This window comes from Alnus glutinosa, chromosome 10 (genome assembly GCF_958979055.1).
Source record: "Alnus glutinosa chromosome 10, dhAlnGlut1.1, whole genome shotgun sequence".
NCBI lineage: Eukaryota > Viridiplantae > Streptophyta > Magnoliopsida > Fagales > Betulaceae > Alnus > Alnus glutinosa.
In genome coordinates, this window is record NC_084895.1 from 9,040,688 (window position 1) to 9,061,834 (window position 21,147).

Sequence of the window (21,147 nt, forward strand, 5' to 3'; positions counted from 1 at the left end):
TAAGTAGAATAGTTCATATACCTAACGAACACCAAACACGATAAAAGCTAACCAGTAAAAGAATTTTTTTTTTTAAAAAAAAAAAATAACTAACTTTCAACTATATACTCCTCAAATGAGTTGAAGCTCATCTTGCTTGATCACATTATAAATATACACATTTTTTTAATCTTAAAGTAATGATAAGGATAATAATAATAATAATAATAATGACAATAACATATGGACAAGATATAAAAACGACAATCAAACTGTCAACAACGACACTAATGTGGAAGAAAGCACCAAATTCATCAAGCAAAGTGGGAAAAGTCCAAGTTGCAATCATGAATAAGATAACCACAAATGCTTGGAAGAGATGCATATGCAACTTCTTTTTAGTATATAGCACGCTTTTTCACTCTGTCTTCAAAAATATCAATAGTCAATAATACCTAAGTAGAAAGTGAAAAGAAATGAGGAAAAAACTTAGAACTGCACGCATGCAATGAACCCCAACATGGCATTGCCTTTTCCAATTAAGGTTATTTCTCAATTATAACAGTAACATGCTGTAAACAATTCTATCGAACATCTTTATGTTATTAGTGATTTCCATACATTTTAGACAATTTAGCAAACAAGATTTTCTAGAATAACATAGAATATGATAATTCAAAAGCAAGACAAATCGTTCATTTTATTTACTCTTGATGAAAGGCCACAAGTTTAGTAAAGTCATAAAAATCTTAAATATGAGCTTGCAAAACATTTCATTGAGATTCTATAACATCCACCTACAATAGCAAACATGAAACTTTTAGAAGGTAAGCAGAACTCATCAATGATCAATAAGCATAGAAAAATGACAACATTCAAAAACGCTTATTGACTCAAAGAAGAGAGAAAGCATATGATTTACTAAGTTCTTTTGTTTTTCTAGACAGTTACTAGACAAGAATTGGACATTCAATTCTCCATATTATTCTAAGAGCAATAACAACTGATATGAAAAGTCTAAACATCAAAAGTAATTTAATCAAATACCCAGTCAAACAACTTATGCAGCATATTGATATAGAAAATAGAAAAGAAAGGAAATTATATTGGTTACCTCATTGTCCTATTTACAACTGCTAATCATTTTTCATAGCTAGTTCATGCTAAAATAGGCAAAAAAATACTTAGGATACCATAAACTACAGTTTTTATTGGTGTGCATACAGTCCATATATAAGTATATCAAATTCACCAATAATAGACGTTCAAGTAACATCTCACACTGTTGAACAAATAGACAGTGATGCAAGAAAGAGGACTAATAGATATTAGCTAAAAAAAAAATTACACAAGGTCATACCTCCTTTTTCTTGTCTCTTTTTCTCTTCACCTCAAGAAATGGGTCTCATTAAAAACAAATAACAATATAAGAACATTGCACTGAAATATGATAAAGACCCAAAAATATTCTACCAAATCAAATATCCCAATTTGAAACACAATAATCAGTCTTACAATCATTCCTAGTAACTGCCCCCCCCCCCCCCCCCCCCACAAAAAAAAAAAAAAAAAAAACCCAAAAACTACTTCAAAAACATCCAACCTCATACCTATTCGGTCTACAGATATCTCCAACAAAAAACAAGTTCAATCGGGCAACACAGAGTAATGTTATTACCTTTTACAAGTTCGCCCTAAAATAATTTTGATATTTTAACACGGTGGAATAGGAAAGCCATATCCAACATAAAGTGAAGTAATAATCATGTCATGCAAAGATGGAGCCCAAGTAGACTAGTTCATATACCTAATTCGAGAATTAATAGTTAATTCCACAACATTCATGCCTAACACAATCATAACTCAAATTAAAGTTCAAACTCTACTTAAACAAATTAGTTGTTCTAAAGTAAGATATTAAGTGTATCAATGAAATTGCATATATCCCCCACTTCCAAATTCCTAGCCAATATGTAGTCAATAGCCAAACACTCCAAATAATTTTTACACATCCTTATAACTCCATGCAAGCCTTCCGCTTGCTACATTTCATAGTACTTCCACCAATAAGTGAGTGACAATAGGATTGAAATAACTTACCATCACTTAAGCCCTTGAGCACCACAAGTTCTTGCTTATCTTTCTCTCTTGCCATCTTGCATACACTTAAAAAGAAAATTATGTTATATAATTTTACTCCATTGCTTTGTTTACTCAAAGTTTTTTGACCTTGATAAACATGTCAATGGAAGTTTACTATTCAAAGTTTTTAAATGGAAAATTGCACAAAATATCTTACCTTGTATTACAAACCATAATTGTTCGAATATTTTATACTAAATACAAACCATACTTGTTCAAATCTTTTATACTATTTTGAAAGTCTTTAACAAAAACTACCACCAAAGTGCCCTCAAATTTTAACTTGGCTTCATTGATCTCCAGTAGAGCTCCCTCCATTACTAGGAAGATTAGAGTTCATATCATAATCAATAATCTTTCTAACAATTACTTGATGTCTGTGTGTGTGTGAAAATTATTGTGATTAGAAAAATTCTCCTACTCTCGAAGATGTATTAATAGTAATCTATCCATCTCTTCCATCTTTGACTGCATCCTTTGTTCTGATGCCTGCATCCTTTCTTTTGATACCCACATCTCTGACTGAATCTCTAATTGAATCTCTTCCCACATCCTCTCTTGTGATTTGACCATCTCTTATTGTTTGCGCATGCATTCTTCATGATTGTCAAATTGGCGTGCTCGGGATGAATTTAACAAGGTAGGTACCACACCACATCCCATCCCTCTAACATATCCTGAGCATGGCCCCCCTATCACTTGCAATATTATTTCTTCTTCGGTGCAATCCACGCTGTCAACTTTTGCTATGGATTCCATTTCATTCTGCACAAGCCGTATAAACATTAACTAAATCATTCAAGTTAATTATTTATATTTATTATGAATAAACATTTCATTTACTTACGTATAATATCTCAACATCACTATTTACAAAAGACCTGTTCTTCTTCGTGTGTGTGTCCCTAAAAATTTCGAGGGCACCGGGCTTCTCACCAGTTTTCTTTTCCTGCATATAAAAACACATAATTAATGTTAATTTACTAACATTATTTTGATAATGTAATACTTTAAACTTCTTTCCTTCCTGTCAACATTGTTGAGAAATGAGCAAGAGCCAGCAGTGTGATTTGTTTTCATTTTCTTTTTATTTTCCTTATTTCGATTATACTTGTCCTGATAGTGTTCAACCAAAATTCAAATATTCATTATATTTCTTACAGATGTATTCAAATCTTATAAATCTTAATTAACAATTCAGTTTAAAAATATATATTTACCTTCCATGTTTTCTCTTCAAATGAGTCACAAATCTTAGGCCAATGCTCTTGACGAATCCTATCCGGAAAAATGGCCCTCGCGTTTGTTATTGCATTGGCCACCGATGCCGAATCTTCCGAATTAATGCCTTCGAAATGACTTTTGTAGTTCTTTAAGTGTAGGTCGGAGAGAATCCATTAATAACTTTTACCATAGTATATCTTAAGGCATTCACGTGACATTGATTATTTTCATCCAACTTGAAAAAACTCTGAGACATAGAAATTTCAAAAACAATGGCAAAAACTTTGTCACGTTATTTGTAGTAAGTGGCATAATACACATAAACAATGAGATTCTTACATTCACATGATTTTCTAACATTCACTTCATTTCAATTGGGACCTTGGTCCAACAATCATAGTGTAGGCCGTAGTGGTCATTGACAATCTCCCTAATCGACCTTGGAAAAAATGAAGCAGTTTTGCCTATAAGTAAATGTGTTTTATCTTTGATTTTTATATCGATGGGACTATTCTTTGCCATTTGCTTTAACTTCTTGTTCTTGTTCTTACCTCTTCCTTTCCTAACGGAAGTGGTAGTTGTTAGTCAAAACATGAAAAACATAGTCAGCATTAACAAACCCAAGAGAAAAATGAAATAACAACGATCATATGTTCACTTACATGCCGCTGATGAGTGTTCGGGAGTAGACTACTTTCAAAATGATGGCCCTCCACCAGCGATAACATGTCTGTATCGCCAACTAAATCCTCCACGAGAGTCAGTCTGTCATTGTCCTCAATATGACCCCAACCTAGGCCTCGACTACAACTATTACTTGCTCTTACTATTCGTTTTCCTCTTTGCATTTGTAAAAGAAATGTGGATCAAACATATAAGTGGGCAATTCTTCCTAAAATAAAAAATAAATTAGAAGTATTTGAATTGACAAACGCATAAAAAGAGAAGTGTGATACATTTTTATTAAAATATGTCATCATCAGAGTCTATATCACTATTGCTTGAAGATGAATTTTCGTGATAAGATTCCTTTGAGTGTTCAGGGTCAGGAAGCACCTGATGAACCTCTCAGGAAGTGCAAGAAAATATATGGAAGAGCACAGAGGTTCAACCGTTAAAGGCTTAAAGCTAGGCTCAAAGAATCCAATTTATAGAATCGATAACCTTATCTTCCCAGATGTAAAAGGACAAAATGTTCAACAATTTTCATAAAGATTATGATGAAAGCAATGAAAGCCCATCAATGTTAACTACAAACAATCTCAAAGCCTTGTATATGTAAAGGAAAAAGAAAAAAGAAAAAAGAATATAGTGCAACACTACAACATAATAAATCAATACCTTTAAATAATAGATTGACTATAACTATTATGACGCATGATCCAATAGTGACTTTATCTTTTGGTGGTCATAAATGGCTAAACATGATACTAAATGTAAAATATTTTTGGAGCTTGGCCATGTCAAGGAAAGGACTTTCTCACCAAATTCAATTTTCAAACAACTACTATTGGATGAAAGATACCCAAATAAAAACCACCCTTCAAAATTTGCCAATGTCTGAGTAGTTTGTATCTGACTACCAAAAGATAACAAGCAAGCTAGACAAAAAAAATATATTAATTAATGCATTTGATAACTTATAACAAATCTTAAAAGATAACATGATTTGTCATGTTATTCATAAAGAAAAGAAAAAATAAAAGAAAGTAAAAAAAACTCCAGAGTCTCCAACCAGCAAAACATTGAATAAATAGTAAAAAAAAATGGATTAAAGAAAAAAAAATCTCTATACTTAGAACAAAATGACTCATTGGGCTAAAGACAAACATTAGTGGGGCCTCATTAAATGAAAGAAAAAAAAAAGTCATCTTTCCTGAAATTACTCTAAATGAGAAATAAGTTTAATCATAACTCATGACTTTGTAAATTGAAACCATAATCCTATAAATTTTGATCAATATTCTTTCCTGAAATTACTCAAAATAGAAGAAAAGAATAAAGATCCAAACTAATAATAACTATTAGATAGATAATAGTATGAATACATTTTGGAATTCTAGGTACAATCAACAACTTACGCTTTTAGGTCTACAGATTTCATGCCTTCAATAGGAGTTGATTTTTCTCAGAAGTTCCTGGAAAGAAAAGAACCAAAACCCATTAAAAGAACCCCAGAAGAAGATCAATCAAGACCCACGCATAACAAAAGAACAAGATTCAATTGTGAACCAAAAAGGAAGAAATTTTTGTTAACCAACTATCTCAAAAAGGAAGAACTTTAAGAAGTTGAAGACCAAGCAAAAAATGGATGAAGTTTCTAAGATAGCAGAAAGTGCAAGAAAAAAAGCACAAAGATTGGACAAAACAAATTTCAAGCCATTTTAAGCTTAGAACAAAGACAGTGCGGGGATGAGAATTTTACCTTTTTGGACCAGTAGCTCATGACTCTTATTCTCAGCGATGGCGGAAATGACTTTCAATGAACAAGAACAACCAACAAATGGCTCTCTCTTAATTGTCTCTCCGTCTCTCTCTCTCTCTCTCTCTCTCTCTTGATCTCAAACTCTCTCTGACTCTCTCTTTATTTAGTCTCTAGAAAAAAGAAAAAAGAAAAAACCAGATGAAAAGTTGGCCTCCCACTTCAATTTTCAGCCTCCCGCTAAATATTTTGACCAAAAAAAAAAACGATGTTGTTTTTCATTAGCAGCGACTAGTGTTGCCGCTAATGCTACATTATCAGTGACGACCCTTTAGGTCGCCTCGGATAAGTAGTAAATAGCGGCGACTTTTATATGTCGCCACTATTGATCATGAATTAAAAAAAAAAAAAAAATTGCTCCAATAAAATTATAAAAATAGTTTAAAAATTATAATCATAGTATGATTGTATAACGATTGATTGGACTATGTGCGAAATTTTGGTTTAACACCACTGTTTCCCTCATTTCTTTTTATCTAAATGACGCCATTTGCATTTTTCCATTTAATTATTTTATATGTTAATATATTTATCTAAAACAAAATTTATTATTATTTTTTTTAAAAAAAAAAAAAGACATTTTTTTTTATTATTTTATTTTTAAGAAAGGGAAAAATGCACCATCAATCCATGTGATCGGCCTAATTAACAAATCGCTCTCTGTGGTAGCAAAGTGAATTTAGTGGTCCCTGTGGTTGGATGATTCTATCGATCCTATGATCAACTTATGATCGATCAGACTAGAACTTAAGATCAATCACACGTTGGATCAGACTTTCATTTTGTCAAGTTTGATTGATAGAACTTTATCACGATCGAATTAATGCATTATGATCAATGTAAAGACCAAGAATATAAGTAGGGAATTTAGCATTTAATAAATTATATTTATTAAATCGATGAGACTAATAATTATATTTTAGGTGATAATATTTATATTATGTAAATAAAATGAGTCTAAGATAAAATAATGAAAATTGAAATAATAAAATACTACTAATGGGTCTTTAGAAAATAATAAATAATAATAACTATAGGTCATAAAGTAATAAATAATTATTTATATAGGTAGAATGTGGTTAAATTAAATGTGAGGTTATAAATTCGTTGTTAAAAGATAAAGTTTTAATATAGTGGGGTCCTAGTGTAATTAATGGAAGGTTAGGCATTTAAATAAAAAGGAAATCTCACCCTGCCACATGTCACCACCGAATTGGCTAAGGGAAGATAACCTCATCTTCTCCCAACCACCAACATGGTGACATGTGTCCCACTCTTTCTCCCTCTTCCTTTTCCTTTTTCTTTTCTTTCCTTTTCTTTTCTTTTCTTTTCTATTCTTTTCTTCCTCTCTCTCCCCCTCTCCCCAACGCACGCCCCTTCTCCCTTCTTCTCTTTTCCTTCTCTTTCTTCTCCCCTTTCTCTTCTTCCCTGCACGCACAACTCACCCCCTCCCCTGTTTCTTCTTTCCTTCTCCACCCGACGCCCTCTCTTTTCCTTTCTCCCTCTCTTCTCTTCCCATCTCTTTTGCTCAGTAGCACTTGCCGACCCAAGTGTGGGAGAGAGCTTGAGTCGTGAGAGGGATGAGCCGATCCAGGTGGAACCCGTGTGTGTGAGTTGCCGAGGGATATTTTCTTGCAGAACTAAGTGACCAAAAATGTTAAATAGTCAAGGTCAGATTTCTCTTCTCGTCTTTAATTTCATTGATGTTCTTGGATTCCCTTTGAGAACCAAATGGGTCTTTTGGGTTTGATATTTGGGTGATTTTTGTATAATCGAATGGGTCTTTCTTTGGGGTTTGATTTATAGATTGAAACCTAGGGTTTTATTGTGATTGTTGAAGGGGTGTTGGCCGAATGGTACAAGCCTCTTGGGGTTTTGGTTTTTGGTAGATTGGGTTGATGTTTTTGTGGTTTTAATCTATGATTTATACTGTGTTATGAATTGATTTTGGGTAGGATTCACGGTGGATAAATGAAACTGTTAATGATCTCTTTGTGTTGGCCGAATGATGTTTGTTTTATGGGTTTTGATTCTTGATTTTGATAACCTATGATTGATGCTTTGTGGTAAGTGCTTGATGTTGGAATGGAAAGTGATTATGAAGGGTTCTTTGGTGAAAATCCAAATCTGGTCGGTGGTTGTAAACTGGGGATAACTGTGTTAATTGATGGTTAGTGTTCCATTATGTTGATGGTAGAATGTTTGGTTGAATTGGGTTTAGTTTTGGAAGAAATTTGGTAGATGATTGTGGCTTATGATTATTGGAATTTTAGTGGTTTGATGTAAAGGAAAATCTTGTTATATTTGATGTTGTGTTTTAGGGCTTAGCTTGATGGATTGATACCATGGTTGTTATATTTGAGTAAATGTTAATTAAGTGGATTGGTTGTGGTTAGGTTGGCTTTGTTGAGGATTTGTTAATACCTACTGATTTAGGAATTTATTTGGATATGATATTCGTTGATTTTCATGGAGTAATAATGAGATGAGTTATGGACTTTAGTGGGAATTAGGTTATGTGGTATATGGGATTTTGAAGGTAAAAGTAGGGTTTGTCAAGTGACTATAGTTAATCCTTGGTTGTTTGGTGGGGGATAAGAATAAAATATGTGAATAAGTGATTTAACAACTAATGCATTTATTCATGAAAAGTAGTTGTGTATCATCGGATTAGACTTAAGCGTGGTACGTGTATATATATATTGTTAACTTAGTAAATTAGTAACAAATCATTAATGGATTAACAATGATAATGTGACTTAATAATAGTAAGTAGACAAATAAAATAGTAAATGTATTTACAGTTAATAAACAAAATAAGATATAGACATAAACCTAAATGTTAACCTAATAATAGTTTAGAAAACTTAATTAGACTTAGACACTGGTAACGCGACGTGTGAGCACGCGGGTAGTTTATAAGTCATAGAGAATATGTTCAATAGCTTAGTCTAATATCATATATGTTTGCAGGCACGTAAGGTGGAGACTTCAATTGTTCTCCAACGGTGAGTTCAAGGTAACTAGAACGTGGGGGGATATTCGAGTCATGAATCCAATGCAGCCAAGGTGAATATTTTACTCACTGAAGGATCTTTGGAATTTAGATATATGAATTGCTATGTTTAGTTTAATTTGATGTTAACTCTATGATGATTATTTGGTATATGTAATTATGAACTATATGGTAAATATGATATATGTTAATGAATTGATATTAAAGGATGCATGAGATTTGTATTGCGAATAAAGGCATGATGTTGAATTGATGTTGAGTATTGCATGAGATTTATATTGTGAATATGATATATGTTGATGAATTGATATTGAAGAATGCATGAAATTCGTATTGTGAATTTATGTGATAATAAGACAATGTAGAGATATGTATGAAAATATATGTGAAGGAGTTTGTGAGAAGTTGGACTGTGAATTGTATGGATAAATGGATATTGATGAATCTTGGTTGTTTATGATTATGGAATTTGATGATAAAATTGTTTGTGATTGAGTTGGGATGTATTGGATTGTAGATTATATGGATAAATGGATGTTGATGAATCTTGGTTGTATATGATTATGGAATCGTTGATAAAATTGTTTGTGATTGAGTTGGGATGTATTGGATTGTAAATTGTATGGATAAATAGATGTTGATGAATCTTGGTTGTATATGGTTATGGAATTTTGATGAAGATATGTATTGATGATTGAGTTGTGAAGTGTTGAATTAAGAATTATGTTGAGATAGTTGAAATTGATATGTGAGAATTATTAGAGATTGAATAACATGATGTTGAATATATATATATGGAGTTGCGGATGTGTGTAGAAGGAAAAATAGTTTGGACATACATGTGTAACAATAAGGGTATGATGAGGCAATTTGGTATAATGAGAACTTGTAATTGATAGATGGTAAGTCCAGTGTTGTAGTATCTGGCACAGTGGTAGGTCAGAGGGTAGTAGTTCTTGGCTGAGATGTGTGGTAAGCCTAGCATTGAAGTGCTAGCACTAGTGAGATGTGTGCCCTGCGGGTTGTAGCTTTACGGGCAGTGTTGACGGTAAGCCTAGCATTGAAGTGCTAGCATTTGTGAGATGTGTGGTAAGCCTAGCATTGAATTGCTAGCACACGTGAGATGTATGCCATGCGAGTCGTAGTTTTACGGGCGGTGTTGACGGTAAGCCTAGCATTGAAGTGCTAACACTTGTGAAATGTGTGGTAAGCCTAGCATTTAAGTGCTAGTACACGTGAGATGTATGCCCTGCGGGTCGTAGCTTTACGGGTGGTGTTGATGGTAAGCCTAGCATTGAAGTGCTAGCACTTGTGAGATGTGTGATAAGCCTAGCATTGAAGTGCTAGCACTTGTGAGATGTGTGGAATATTGTTTATGGTATGGGTGAAATATTGTTAGTAGAAACCGTGATAATATATAAGTGTGTGATGAACAGCTGACTTGTACTTGATAATGTGTTGTTGTGTGAAATTAATAATTTGTGAATAACGCTATTGAAGCCTGCATGCATTTATGTTTGTGTATATTGTATACTTAGTGAGTTTTATACTACTGAGGCCTCAGCACTTCTTATTGAGGCGATGAACTCATACTTTTACCTATATGGATGTGGCTATCATCACAACCGTATATATGAAATTCCTTTGACTGCAGGTACTCTGGTCGTAGTTGATGACGTTGTAGAAGTGTACTTGGGATATTATGATTGAAGCTCGCTACAACGGTCGTAATTGGTGGACCATGAGTTTTCCATTGTCTTATAGGTTTTGTTTATGGCTTGTGACGCTTGTGTCACTTGTTGTTGTATAAGTCATTTCTGTTATGTATTTATATTAAGGAATGATTTAAACAAATAGATATTAAATGGCTCTTGTTGTTGTTAATTTGTGATATAAGTATAAGATGTGATTTTCGCTATTAGGTTCATGCTTTCCACTGCATAGTAGATATACGTTATACTCTGATTTACCAGGTACATATTATGGGGTATGTACCATATGTTGGCTTCGCGACATATCATCGTGCCACTGTGAAGATCCGTTTATATTTTAAGGGATTAATGTTTATGGAATGTTTTGTATATATATAAAACGGGTCGTCACAATCAATCGGAGTAATGCACTATATAGGATCAATCATATCTTCTATCGATCCTGTGATGAACGATTAGACTAGTACACTATGATCGATCGAACTCTATACAAAAGCAATAGGTTCTATCGGATCTTTTATCGATCATATTTTCCTATCATGATCGATCGGACTAGTACACTATGATCGATTAGACGTTCGATCGAACCTTCACTACGTCAAATTTGATTGATCAAACTCTATCACGATTGATCGGACTAATGCACTAGGATCGATCTAATGTTTGATCCATTGAAGTAATGCACTAGGGACGATCAGATCTTCAACCGATCCTATTATCCTATCATGATCGATCGAACTAGTACACAATGATCGATTAGACGTTAGATCGAACCTTCGCTATGTCAAATTTGATCGATCAAAATCTATCATGATTGATCAGAATAATGCACTAAGATCGATCTTATGTTCAATCCATCGAAATAATGTACTAGGATCAATCGGATATTCTATCGATCATATTATTCTATAATGATCGATCGGACTAGTACACTATGATCAATCAGACATTTGATCGAACCTTCACAATGTCGAATTTGATTGATCAAACTCTATCATGATTGATCGGACTAATAAATTAAGATCGATTGAATGTTCGATCGATCGGAGTAATGCACTAAGATCGATCGGATTTAATAAGTCTTGAATGTTGCATTCAAGCCCTTTAACTCGCATTTGTTAAATATTTTTCCCCCTGTCAACTATTAGTGGCGTAAAATGTCGCTGCTCCTATATTGAGAGAAGCCAATATCCAAAACAAGAATGAGAGAGTTAGGGAGAAGAATGAAAGAATCATAGATCGAAAAGCCTAATCTTTTCTCCACTCCAATTGGCTAAGCAAGAGAGATAAAAAATAGTACATTTTCAAGCTTGTGATGGAAAGACAGAGAGAGGTTTTCCACTTGGAAGAGAGAGAGAGCAATGTGAAGACCGACAGTGGGAGGATAGATGAATGCCCAAACGGCTGTTTGGTCATGAATAACGACAGTGGGTAGAGGAGAAATGTTCGATCTTAATAGGAGTAGCGGAGGGAACGTGGTTGAGATGTCACACACACACACACAGAGAAACGCTAGTGGAGGAAAGCCGAACGCTGAACAGAGAATGCCGATGATGCCAGATGTTGAACTCGTCTGAATTTTGAACTTCAGCGCTGAACAAGTTCTTAACGGAGAGAGAGAGAGAGAGAGAGAGAGAGAGAGAGAGAGAGTTATTCGAAATATTGGGGGAAAATGACCTAAAATTCCCCCTCTTATAGGCCTACAGGTTTTCTATGGTTTTTTGGCTTTAAAAAAAAATATCGTGGCATTGATGATCGAAAAATGGTAGGGATAAGGATGTGAATCATTTCTCTAGGACTGATAGCATCTTTAACAATAATTGTTAAAGTAGATATTAAAATAGTACAACTCTTTATTATAGATACCATTTTTTTAATATTCTCTCTAACAAATTTTCTATTATACTCATTACGTGCATTTAAATATTAGAAAATAATAAAAAAGTTCTTTATAGTGTGAATAATAAATAGACTCTTATACCTGTTTACATTATTTTTTTTGAACGGAATAACTGCTTCTTATTAAAATAAATGATAACAACAAAACATGATCCCATGACAGGAATCTAGAGATGTAAACATTCCCTAATAATAAGCTCCGCAATACAAACCGGGGCCTCCTCTAACCAACAATCAAACATCCATCGCCACTTTAGCCAAAGTGTGTGCCACACCATTGCAATCCTTTTCACGTGGACAAATTGGGCAAATCTAAGACCATGAAGCTCTTGTATTATACTTTCTGTTAAATGACCAGATTTGGATAAATGAGGAAGGAGAGATCTAATTTCATCTACAACCTATGATGCATCTCCTTCCCAAATCACGTTCAAAAAAACCAACCTCCTTGTTGAACTTGACTGCCCAGAGAGCAGCCATTGCTTTGGCTATCCTTGCTTCAATCCTCAGAGGATGCACAACACAACGGGCCCCCATAAATTCCCCCATTCTATTTCATGCAACAATCCCAAGCCCAACACAACCCTTCTTAGAGTTGATGGTTGCGTCCCAATTGACTTTTATGTGATCATTGAGAAGGGGGGGGGGGTTACATGCTTGTTGTATTGTCATAGGAGGTTCATCAGTCACCTCCGTTGAAGACTGTTCTGGCCTGGTGCAGCGATGAAACTCCTTCAATGTCAAAATTGCTTCTGCAAACACCTCGGAAGGATTTAAGAAAACTTCTTCAAATATAAAAGAGTTTCTTCGAAGCCACAACCTCCGGGCTATGATACTCATCAACTCCATATTTTCCTTTGAGAAGTGCTGCATGAAATCCTCAAACAGGGATATAAAAGAAATATAGCCCGACCTACACTTCTAGAAGCATGACTTTGACCCCCACCATACATCTTGAGCCGCAGGGCATGTCCAAGTAACATGAATGGCAGTTTCTTGGTCTATTTTACACAACGGGCACAGGTCATCCTCAATCACTTTTTGCCTTAACAAGTTTGCCCGAGTTGGAAGGATCTCATGACATGCCCGCCATGTGAAGACCTTCACCTAGTTCGGGACCCTTAGACTCCATAGAAACTTCCACAACCCTTGATCATTGACCCCCAAAGACCTCTGTCCACTAAACATATCATTTAAACTATGTCCCAAGTGATATGCACTCCTGACTATAAAATTTCCATCTTTAATGTCCTTCCATATCAACCTGTTCGGGGGGAGACAAGGGCTCAGAGGGATATTTATGATAACATTTGTTTCTTCCTGCATAAACACTTCCCTGATGTGATCTTCCTTCCAGACACCATGCTCGTGGTCAATTAAATCCCCCAGTACTGATTGCTGTCCGAGGAGCCGAGGAGTGGACTAGATAGTGTAAGTAATAGAGGTTGGCAACCAACGCGCCTTCCATATATTGATTGATCGACCATCTCCCACCCTCTATAGCAAGCCATGTTCCAGTAATTCCCTTGCACTACATATACTCCTCCAAACGAAAGAGGTTTGAGACCCAACCTGAGTTTCCATAAAAGTGGAGGTAGGATGGTATTTTGCCTGAAGGAGTCAAGATATTAAGGAGTCCGGATTCTGGATAATACGCCATCCTTGCTTGGCTAGAAGGGCCTTGTTGAAGAGGACCAAATCCCTGAATCCTAGGCCATCTTCCGATTTTAATTTACTCATTTTTTCCCAGCTCATTCAGTGAATTCTAGACGACTTAGACATGTAATTCCACCAAAAACTTTGCATCAATGCATTGAGCTCCTTACACAAAGAAACGGGTAATTGAAACACACTCATACAGTAAGTAGGAATGGCTTGAACCACAACTTTCACCAATTCTTCTTTACCTGCCTGGTATAGAAACTATACCTTCCAATTAGACAATCTGTTGATCACCTTCTCCTTGATGTACTGGAAAGCTTGGGCCCTTGATTTACCTATAAAGGTAGGCAGACCTAGGTAAGCATCAATTATGAGCGTTTCTGTTAGCCCAGACAATTGTAAGATCTCCTTTCTTATTTCCCAACTTGTATTGCGACTGAAAAACATTGATGTCTTCTGAACATTAAGTTTCTGACCAGAAGCTTGTTCATATCCTCCAAGGATCCTCATCAGCCTTCTCCATTCAATAGTGAAAAATGGAATTGATTTCTAAAAATAAATAACAAGTGTGTGCAATAGTGTGCAACAAAATATCACAATGTGGAATTAAAAAAGACAGATATTTTGTTGACGAAGTGGAAACTCAATTAAGAGAAAAACCACTCCGGGGCAGCCAAACCCAGGATATCCACTATTCAGAAGACAAAGCTAGATACAAAGCAGTAACACTCACATACCCCTGATGCAGTGGTCGTACCTTGCTCTCTAACGTGTAACCTAACACGAATGCTTCCCAACCAGGTCTCCTACCTGAAAGGGTCTTCAATGGAATCCTTTATCTTAGGGCTGACCACTAAGATAGACTTCAGCTGTAGCGCAGCAACAACACACTTGCAATGGCTTGAGAGAGAACAAATCAGCTCCAATATTCTCACAAAATACTCTCTAAGCTCTAGTGGAATTCAATACCGAATTCTTGCAGTTTTCAATGACCAGGAGCCTCTATTTATAGGCAGAGGTTCAAATGGGCGACTGCTGTGAAATATACGGGTGCCGTCCAGACAGTGGACATGGGCCTTCCGGACGGACAACTGTACGACCAGAATTTTTGAGATTTTCGCTGGAAATCTTTCCTGTTTAAGAGCCGCGTCCGGACGGTGAGGCACTGTCGTCCGGACGGTCGCACGTCCGCTGCAAGTAACTTCCATATAAGGCTTTGGGCATCCAAACCATGGGGGATGGCCGTCCGGACGGTTAATCTTCAACACGCAATTTCCATATCTGATAAGGGCGCGTCCGGACCATGAGAGGCAGGCGTCCGAACGGTTGAAATTGAATCCCCAATTTCCATATTTGTTGAACGCGTGTCTAGACCATGCTGACAGACGTTCGGACGGTTGAATTTGAATTGCGATTCTTGCCTTATGTATGAGCGCGTTCGGACGAGAATCCATGTCGTCCGGACGGTTGCAGCAATCTTCCCTTATATGAACTTGGAAAGAAAATCTGAAACTGATCGATCACTGGGCGTCTTCCGGACGGGCTGCTGAGTTCTCCGGATGGATGCAAGCTGGAACAGAAGATTCTCGATACATTGAAGGGTCCGAACGGAAATCCACGCCGTCCGGACGGATGATGCTTGGTCTGTCGGCGTCCAGACGGTATGGCACGTCGTCCGGACAAATGGAATAGTGGACAGATGAGCGTCCGGATGGGATGACACGTCGTCCGGACGGCTGACAGGGAACCAGAATTCTTTTGACTTGCAAGTAGTGCAGACTCTTCTAGAGGTACTCTGAATAGTGAAATCCCTGTTAAAAGCATCTTTACATACAAGTGATTTTGTCAAACCATAATGAAGCCAATTACAACCTAACAAACTCCCCCTTTGGCCATTCTGAGACAAAAATCACTTGACCGGTTTGGAAATACATTCCCGATTCAAATAAAACTTACTCCCCCTTTTTGTCACAAAGGGACAAAGGGTAAAACAGAGTAATAAGAAAAATCACACAACAATTACTCCCCCTCAAGGTCTCAGAAGTACAAGAGTAAATAGAGTAATAATATCCACAGACAAAAGCGTTCTAAAATCCTAAACAATAAGAAAATAGAGAAATGTCTGCAAGTGGCCCAAAAAAGAGGAACATAAATCCTCCAAGTATCAAATCCTGTTGATCCACTGAAATCAAGTAATGAGAGAAATCCGTATAGAAAGCTGGATTTGTACTACTTCGACTTCTAGCTCAGGAAGCCGAGAACCATGGATTGAAAACCTTCAATCTCTTCATTTTGCAAAGCCTGAAACTGGTTATCCGTAGATTGACATCCTCTAAGCAACTGGTCCGCAAGATAAATGAGGAGATTCACCACTGAATCTCTAACTGATGCATATTTGAGGGAGATGCTACGCAAGGCTATACATGAGCTGGGGGAAAAAGCTCATCTTAAATCCTGAGACCTTTGGAAATTTTGAACACATGACCTCAAACAAAATTGATTTTCCAAAGGATGCATTTGTCAAACACTGTGCTGGGAGCCACTGGATGTCGTAATCCTGAACAAAAACCAACCAGAAATATCTCCAAAAATACCATTAGATCCTGTTAGTTCCAAAAATAATGTAGTATTTAAGACAGCTGTCAATTGGATGCCCGAGAATTACAAAAACAAAGATCGCAATCCAAATGACCCAGATATTTCAATATCAACCAAACACACAAACAGAATAGGATTTTCATGCACACTATCTCAAGAAAATATCCCAACAAATATTCCAATATTCTAAAAGCACAAAAATTTAAAAGAATAATGGAAGACACAATAAAGATCATGGGATGAGAAGAGATGTGCAAAGAATGCCAAAATCTCGAGAGAAATCCACGAGAAAAATACACAACATGCCATGACAAATCAATAAAAAATGCAAAGATGTGTGTATGGAAGAGAAAGAGACGCAAGTTTTAAACCTGTAGAGATCCTGTCCGGATGAGTCACTTAAACATCCGAACGGCTACTGCTAGGACAGCGAACGGCGAGACTGCGCTCGTCCGGACATAAGAATAGGTCCGTCCGGATGCTACACACTGAAAATCTGAAATTTGAGGAAAATTTGTAGAAAAATATTTTTTTTTCCTAAAGTTAGCTTCAGAACACGTATGCATAATCAACTGTTAAAACGGTCAAATAGCATTGCAAAAATATGTAAAGATATAAATGAGAGTTAAGCATTCAATGAGCACAAATTTTCTTGCAGATAGAAATTTTAAATAGATTACTCAACTCATGCAATGCGTGTGTGTGTGAAGACTTTCTTAATAAAGTATGAAATTCACTGATATGACAAAAAGCAACCAGATTTTTCAAACAAGAGAGAAAATCAATGAAAAATTGGTCAAAAATCAAACTTTATCTTACTAGGGCGTAGCCACCCTCATCTGATACACTCCCTCTAAGATGCAGTACCTAATTGTTTTACTTGTACCATGAAGGACAGGGTACAATTTTACTTGCACGTATATTGCAAATTCAGCACATAAGCAGTGAATATAAGCATATAGCACAGAAAACTGAAGAGTTACTGCTTGATTCTATTGATGCTGCAACCTAGAGAGAATGCCAGAATTTTTAGGTTATAAGTTCAACTAGTATCTGGTCAATTTGGCAATTTTATCAAAAACCTTTTCTCTTGTCTAGATTTTCTAGAAGCAAAAAGTCAGAGAAGGAAAAGATGTACCTTTAAGGGAGTCTTATAACAGAACTTAGGTAGCTTTTCATATTTGAAAGCTATCCATAAGGACCTGCCAGGAACATGTAACATTCTTCCTCGTGCCAATGGCTTCCTAAGGTCCACTTTGATTTTAACTTTGAGGTATTCACGCCATCCCGAATCGTCATCATGTACATCAACGTCCTCCACAACACCAATGGAAGCCCCAATTTTTTTGCACTGTGGTCTTCCCTATACACGCCAATGGAAGGTTATACATGTGCATCCAAAAGGATGCATGCTCAAACTGCATTGCCGCCAGCGGTGTGAGGCCATCAAATTTAGCCAGAGCAATAAAGTTGCCATCAAAAATCCATGGGCGACCCTCCAATATTATGTTCTTGTCACAGACTTCCTTAAACTCTACTATAAACATATTACTGCCAATAATTTGAAACGTAACTATTCCCACAGGACGCTAGATTCTAATCAACGGAGCCCAAAAATCATCTTTCGGCATAATCCGGTCTACCAAAATCTTACCAACCAAGCACACTTGCCCCTTATGCACCATTGGTGCAATTTCAGCAACATCCAAAGCCACCCCAGCATTCTCATCCTCATTGAGGGAGAATTTTCCCCACCTTTTTGATAACTCCTCCGCCATGCTGGAAACCGAGAGGAACACTCCTCTTCAAGAAGAGACAACAAAGACAAAATACAACTCCAAGCCCTTATGGGAGGATCGGAGGACAAGAGCTTCACCTCTATCGTGTTTTCAGAGAGAAAAAACATAGAAGGAAGGCAATATATTTATTCTACCTATTTACTATTTACACTAGAAAGAAAAAAAATTATTTTACCTATTCTATTGGAGAAGAAAAATGAGAACCATTTACCTATTTCGGTTAAAGATATTGATTTTCAGAGAGAGAGATATGCGAGAAAAGTTTGGAGAAAAGAAAGAGTTGAATGTACTGAAATTCTTATTAAACTCAGTAAAGGTACATAATGAATTACAACTGAGAGAAAGATATTTATACTAAAGTTAATCTAACTGTTCAACTAATATCAGTTAAAAACTAACTGTATAACAGAAAGAAAAACTAAATAACAAATCTGTCGAAAACTAATCTGATAAAAATATCTCAATACCCCCCCTCAAGATGAAGGGAATATATCATGGACATTCATCTTGGACTTAAGCAGCTGAAAAGGACCCCAAGCTAAAGCTTTTGTGAAGATATCAGCAATCTGATGCTGAGTGTTGATGTGGAGAGTACGTATAATGCCATCTTGAATCTTATCTCGTACAAAATGACAGTCAAGCTCGATGTGCTTGGTTCTTTCATGAAAAACTGGATTTGCTGCAATATGGAGGGCAGCCTTGCTGTCACAAAAAAGCAATGCAGCCTGTGGATGCTCAATCTTAAAATCCTTAAGCAAAGCAAGAAGCCAAACGATTTCACATGCAGTGGAGGCCATGGACCGGTACTCTGCCTCAGCTGAAGACCGAGAAACGATGTGTTGTTTCTTAGATTTCCAAGAAATGAGAGAATCACCTAAGAAAACACAAAATCCTGTGATAGAACGACGTGTATCCGGACAACCTGCCCAATCCGAATCACAAAAAGCCTTTAAATGAAGTTCAGATGCAGCAGAAAAGAAAAGGCCTTGACCAGGAGAACCTTTAAGATAACGTAAAACTCTATAGGCGGCATCAAGATGAGTTTGACGAAGATGAGCCATGAACTGGCTGAGTTTCTGGACAGCATAAGAAATGTCAGGCCGGGTTATGGTCAAATATAGAAGACGACCAACTAACCGACGATAGACCGAGGGATCCTCAAGTAAAACACCATCAGATTGAGACAACTTCAAGTTGGATTCCATAGGAAATTTTGCAGGCTTGGAGGCAAGTAATCCACAATCATCAATGATCTCCAAGGCATATTTACGTTGGGAAACAGAAATACCTTGAGTATTCCGAGCAACTTCTAAACCAAGAAAAAACTTGAGAGGACCAAGGTCTTTCAACTTAAACTGAGTGTTTAAAAAATCAGTCAACTGAGAAATGGCCTGAGAATCATTACTAGCCAATATAATATCGTCAACATATACCAACAAAACCACAAAAGAAGAACCTTGAACCCGGGTAAACAAAGAGTAATCAGAACGGGATTGAGAAAATCCAGAATTGAGCAAAGTGGTTGAAAATTTTGAGAACCACTGTCTAGAAGCCTGCTTTAAGCCGTATAAGGACTTAGTCAATTTACAAACTTTAGAAGACTCTCTGTTTGAAGAACAACCAGCAGATAGTAAATTCCCTTTACAATCAAAACCGGGAGGAAGAGTCATGTAGACCTCTTCATGTAAATCACCATGCAAAAATGCATTGTTTACATCTAATTGGTGAAGAAACCAATTTTTAGATGCAGCAACAGCCAGTAAAATGCGGACAGTGGTGAGTTTAGCCACTGGTGAAAAAGTGTCATAATAGTCTAGACCTTTGCATTGGGTGTACCCCTTGGCAACAAGCCTAGCCTTGTAACGTTCTATAGAACCATCAGCTTTATATTTGAGTTTATAAACCCATTTACAACCAATAGGCTGCTTATGAGAAGGCAAATCAACGATTGTCCAAGTATTGTTAAGCTCAAGAGCAGAAATCTCAGCATGCATAGCATCTATCCATTGCTGAGATTTCACTGCTTGATGAAAAAATTTGGGTTCAACATGTGAAGAAATACTAAGACAAAAGTGTTTGTGTTTAGAAGAAAGTTTATGATAAGCAAGACAAGAAGAAAGAGAGTAAGGAATACCTGATTTGTTAGAAGAAGATGAAGAGGATGGGTAAGTAGCAAGTTGGCAATGGTAGTCTTGCAAAAAACCTGGTCTACATTTAGCACGAGTAGACTTTCGAGAAGGAACAATATCTGTAGAAGGAATATCAATAGGACCAGAAACAGTATCTGGAGGAAGATGATGAACATCTGAAGAAACAATATCAATAGGCTGAGTATTATCAGTAGACTGAGGAGAAAAGGATGGTACAATGTGAGGAGAACTAGACTCTGTAGATTCAGAAAAGGGAACTGGTAAAACAGTAGGATTAAAAGATAAAGAATCAGAATTAGAAACAGATTTGCTGAAATGGTATTCGGCTTGTTCTTGTTGAACTTGTACCCTGGGGGGTACCCATGCAATTTATAACATTTTTCCATTGTGTGGCCGAGCAGACCACAATGAGTACACAAAGGCCTGTCCTTACGAGATTTGCCATTGTGATGTTGCTGATTCTGATATTGTGATGAAGCTCTAG

The 21,147-nt window shown here is 36.4% G+C and overlaps 1 protein-coding gene and 2 long non-coding RNA genes across 3 annotated transcripts; 1 reads left to right on the forward strand and 2 right to left on the reverse strand.

Annotated features, from left to right (window-relative positions):
- Positions 1-2,270: 2,270 nt before the first annotated feature.
- LOC133878996 (uncharacterized) lies at positions 2,271-3,867 on the reverse strand. The gene is made up of 4 exons (XM_062317549.1): positions 3,727-3,867; positions 3,342-3,491; positions 2,969-3,070; positions 2,271-2,886 (listed from the first exon to the last, which is right to left on the reverse strand). The coding sequence occupies exons 1-4, from the start codon at positions 3,865-3,867 to the stop codon at positions 2,698-2,700; spliced, it is 582 nt and encodes a 193-aa protein (XP_062173533.1). The 3' UTR covers positions 2,271-2,697.
- A 146-nt stretch (positions 3,868-4,013) lies between these two features.
- Positions 4,014-5,908, reverse strand: LOC133879546 (uncharacterized). Its single transcript, XR_009902113.1, has 3 exons — positions 5,771-5,908; positions 5,427-5,483; positions 4,014-4,237 (listed from the first exon to the last, which is right to left on the reverse strand). It is a non-coding gene; the product is annotated as an uncharacterized LOC133879546 (long non-coding RNA).
- Positions 5,909-7,149: 1,241 nt separating this feature from the next.
- On the forward strand, positions 7,150-10,760 carry LOC133879324 (uncharacterized). The gene is made up of 3 exons (XR_009902040.1): positions 7,150-7,497; positions 8,801-8,896; positions 10,498-10,760. It is a non-coding gene; the product is annotated as an uncharacterized LOC133879324 (long non-coding RNA).
- The last annotated feature ends 10,387 nt before the right edge of the window (positions 10,761-21,147 follow it).

What these genes read in the sequence shown, in the direction of transcription:
- LOC133878996 (XM_062317549.1), bottom strand. Translation starts at nt 3,867, where the DNA reads ATGGCAAAGAATAGTCCCATCGATATAAAAATCAAAGATAAAACACAT. An exon ending in ACTATGATTGTTGGACCAAG is followed by an intron (nt 3,492 to 3,726) that starts GTCCCAATTGAA and finishes CTACACTTAAAG; the next exon opens with AACTACAAAAGTCATTTCGA. An exon ending in GTGATGTTGAGATATTATAC is followed by an intron (nt 2,887 to 2,968) that starts GTAAGTAAATGA and finishes CGGCTTGTGCAG; the next exon opens with AATGAAATGGAATCCATAGC.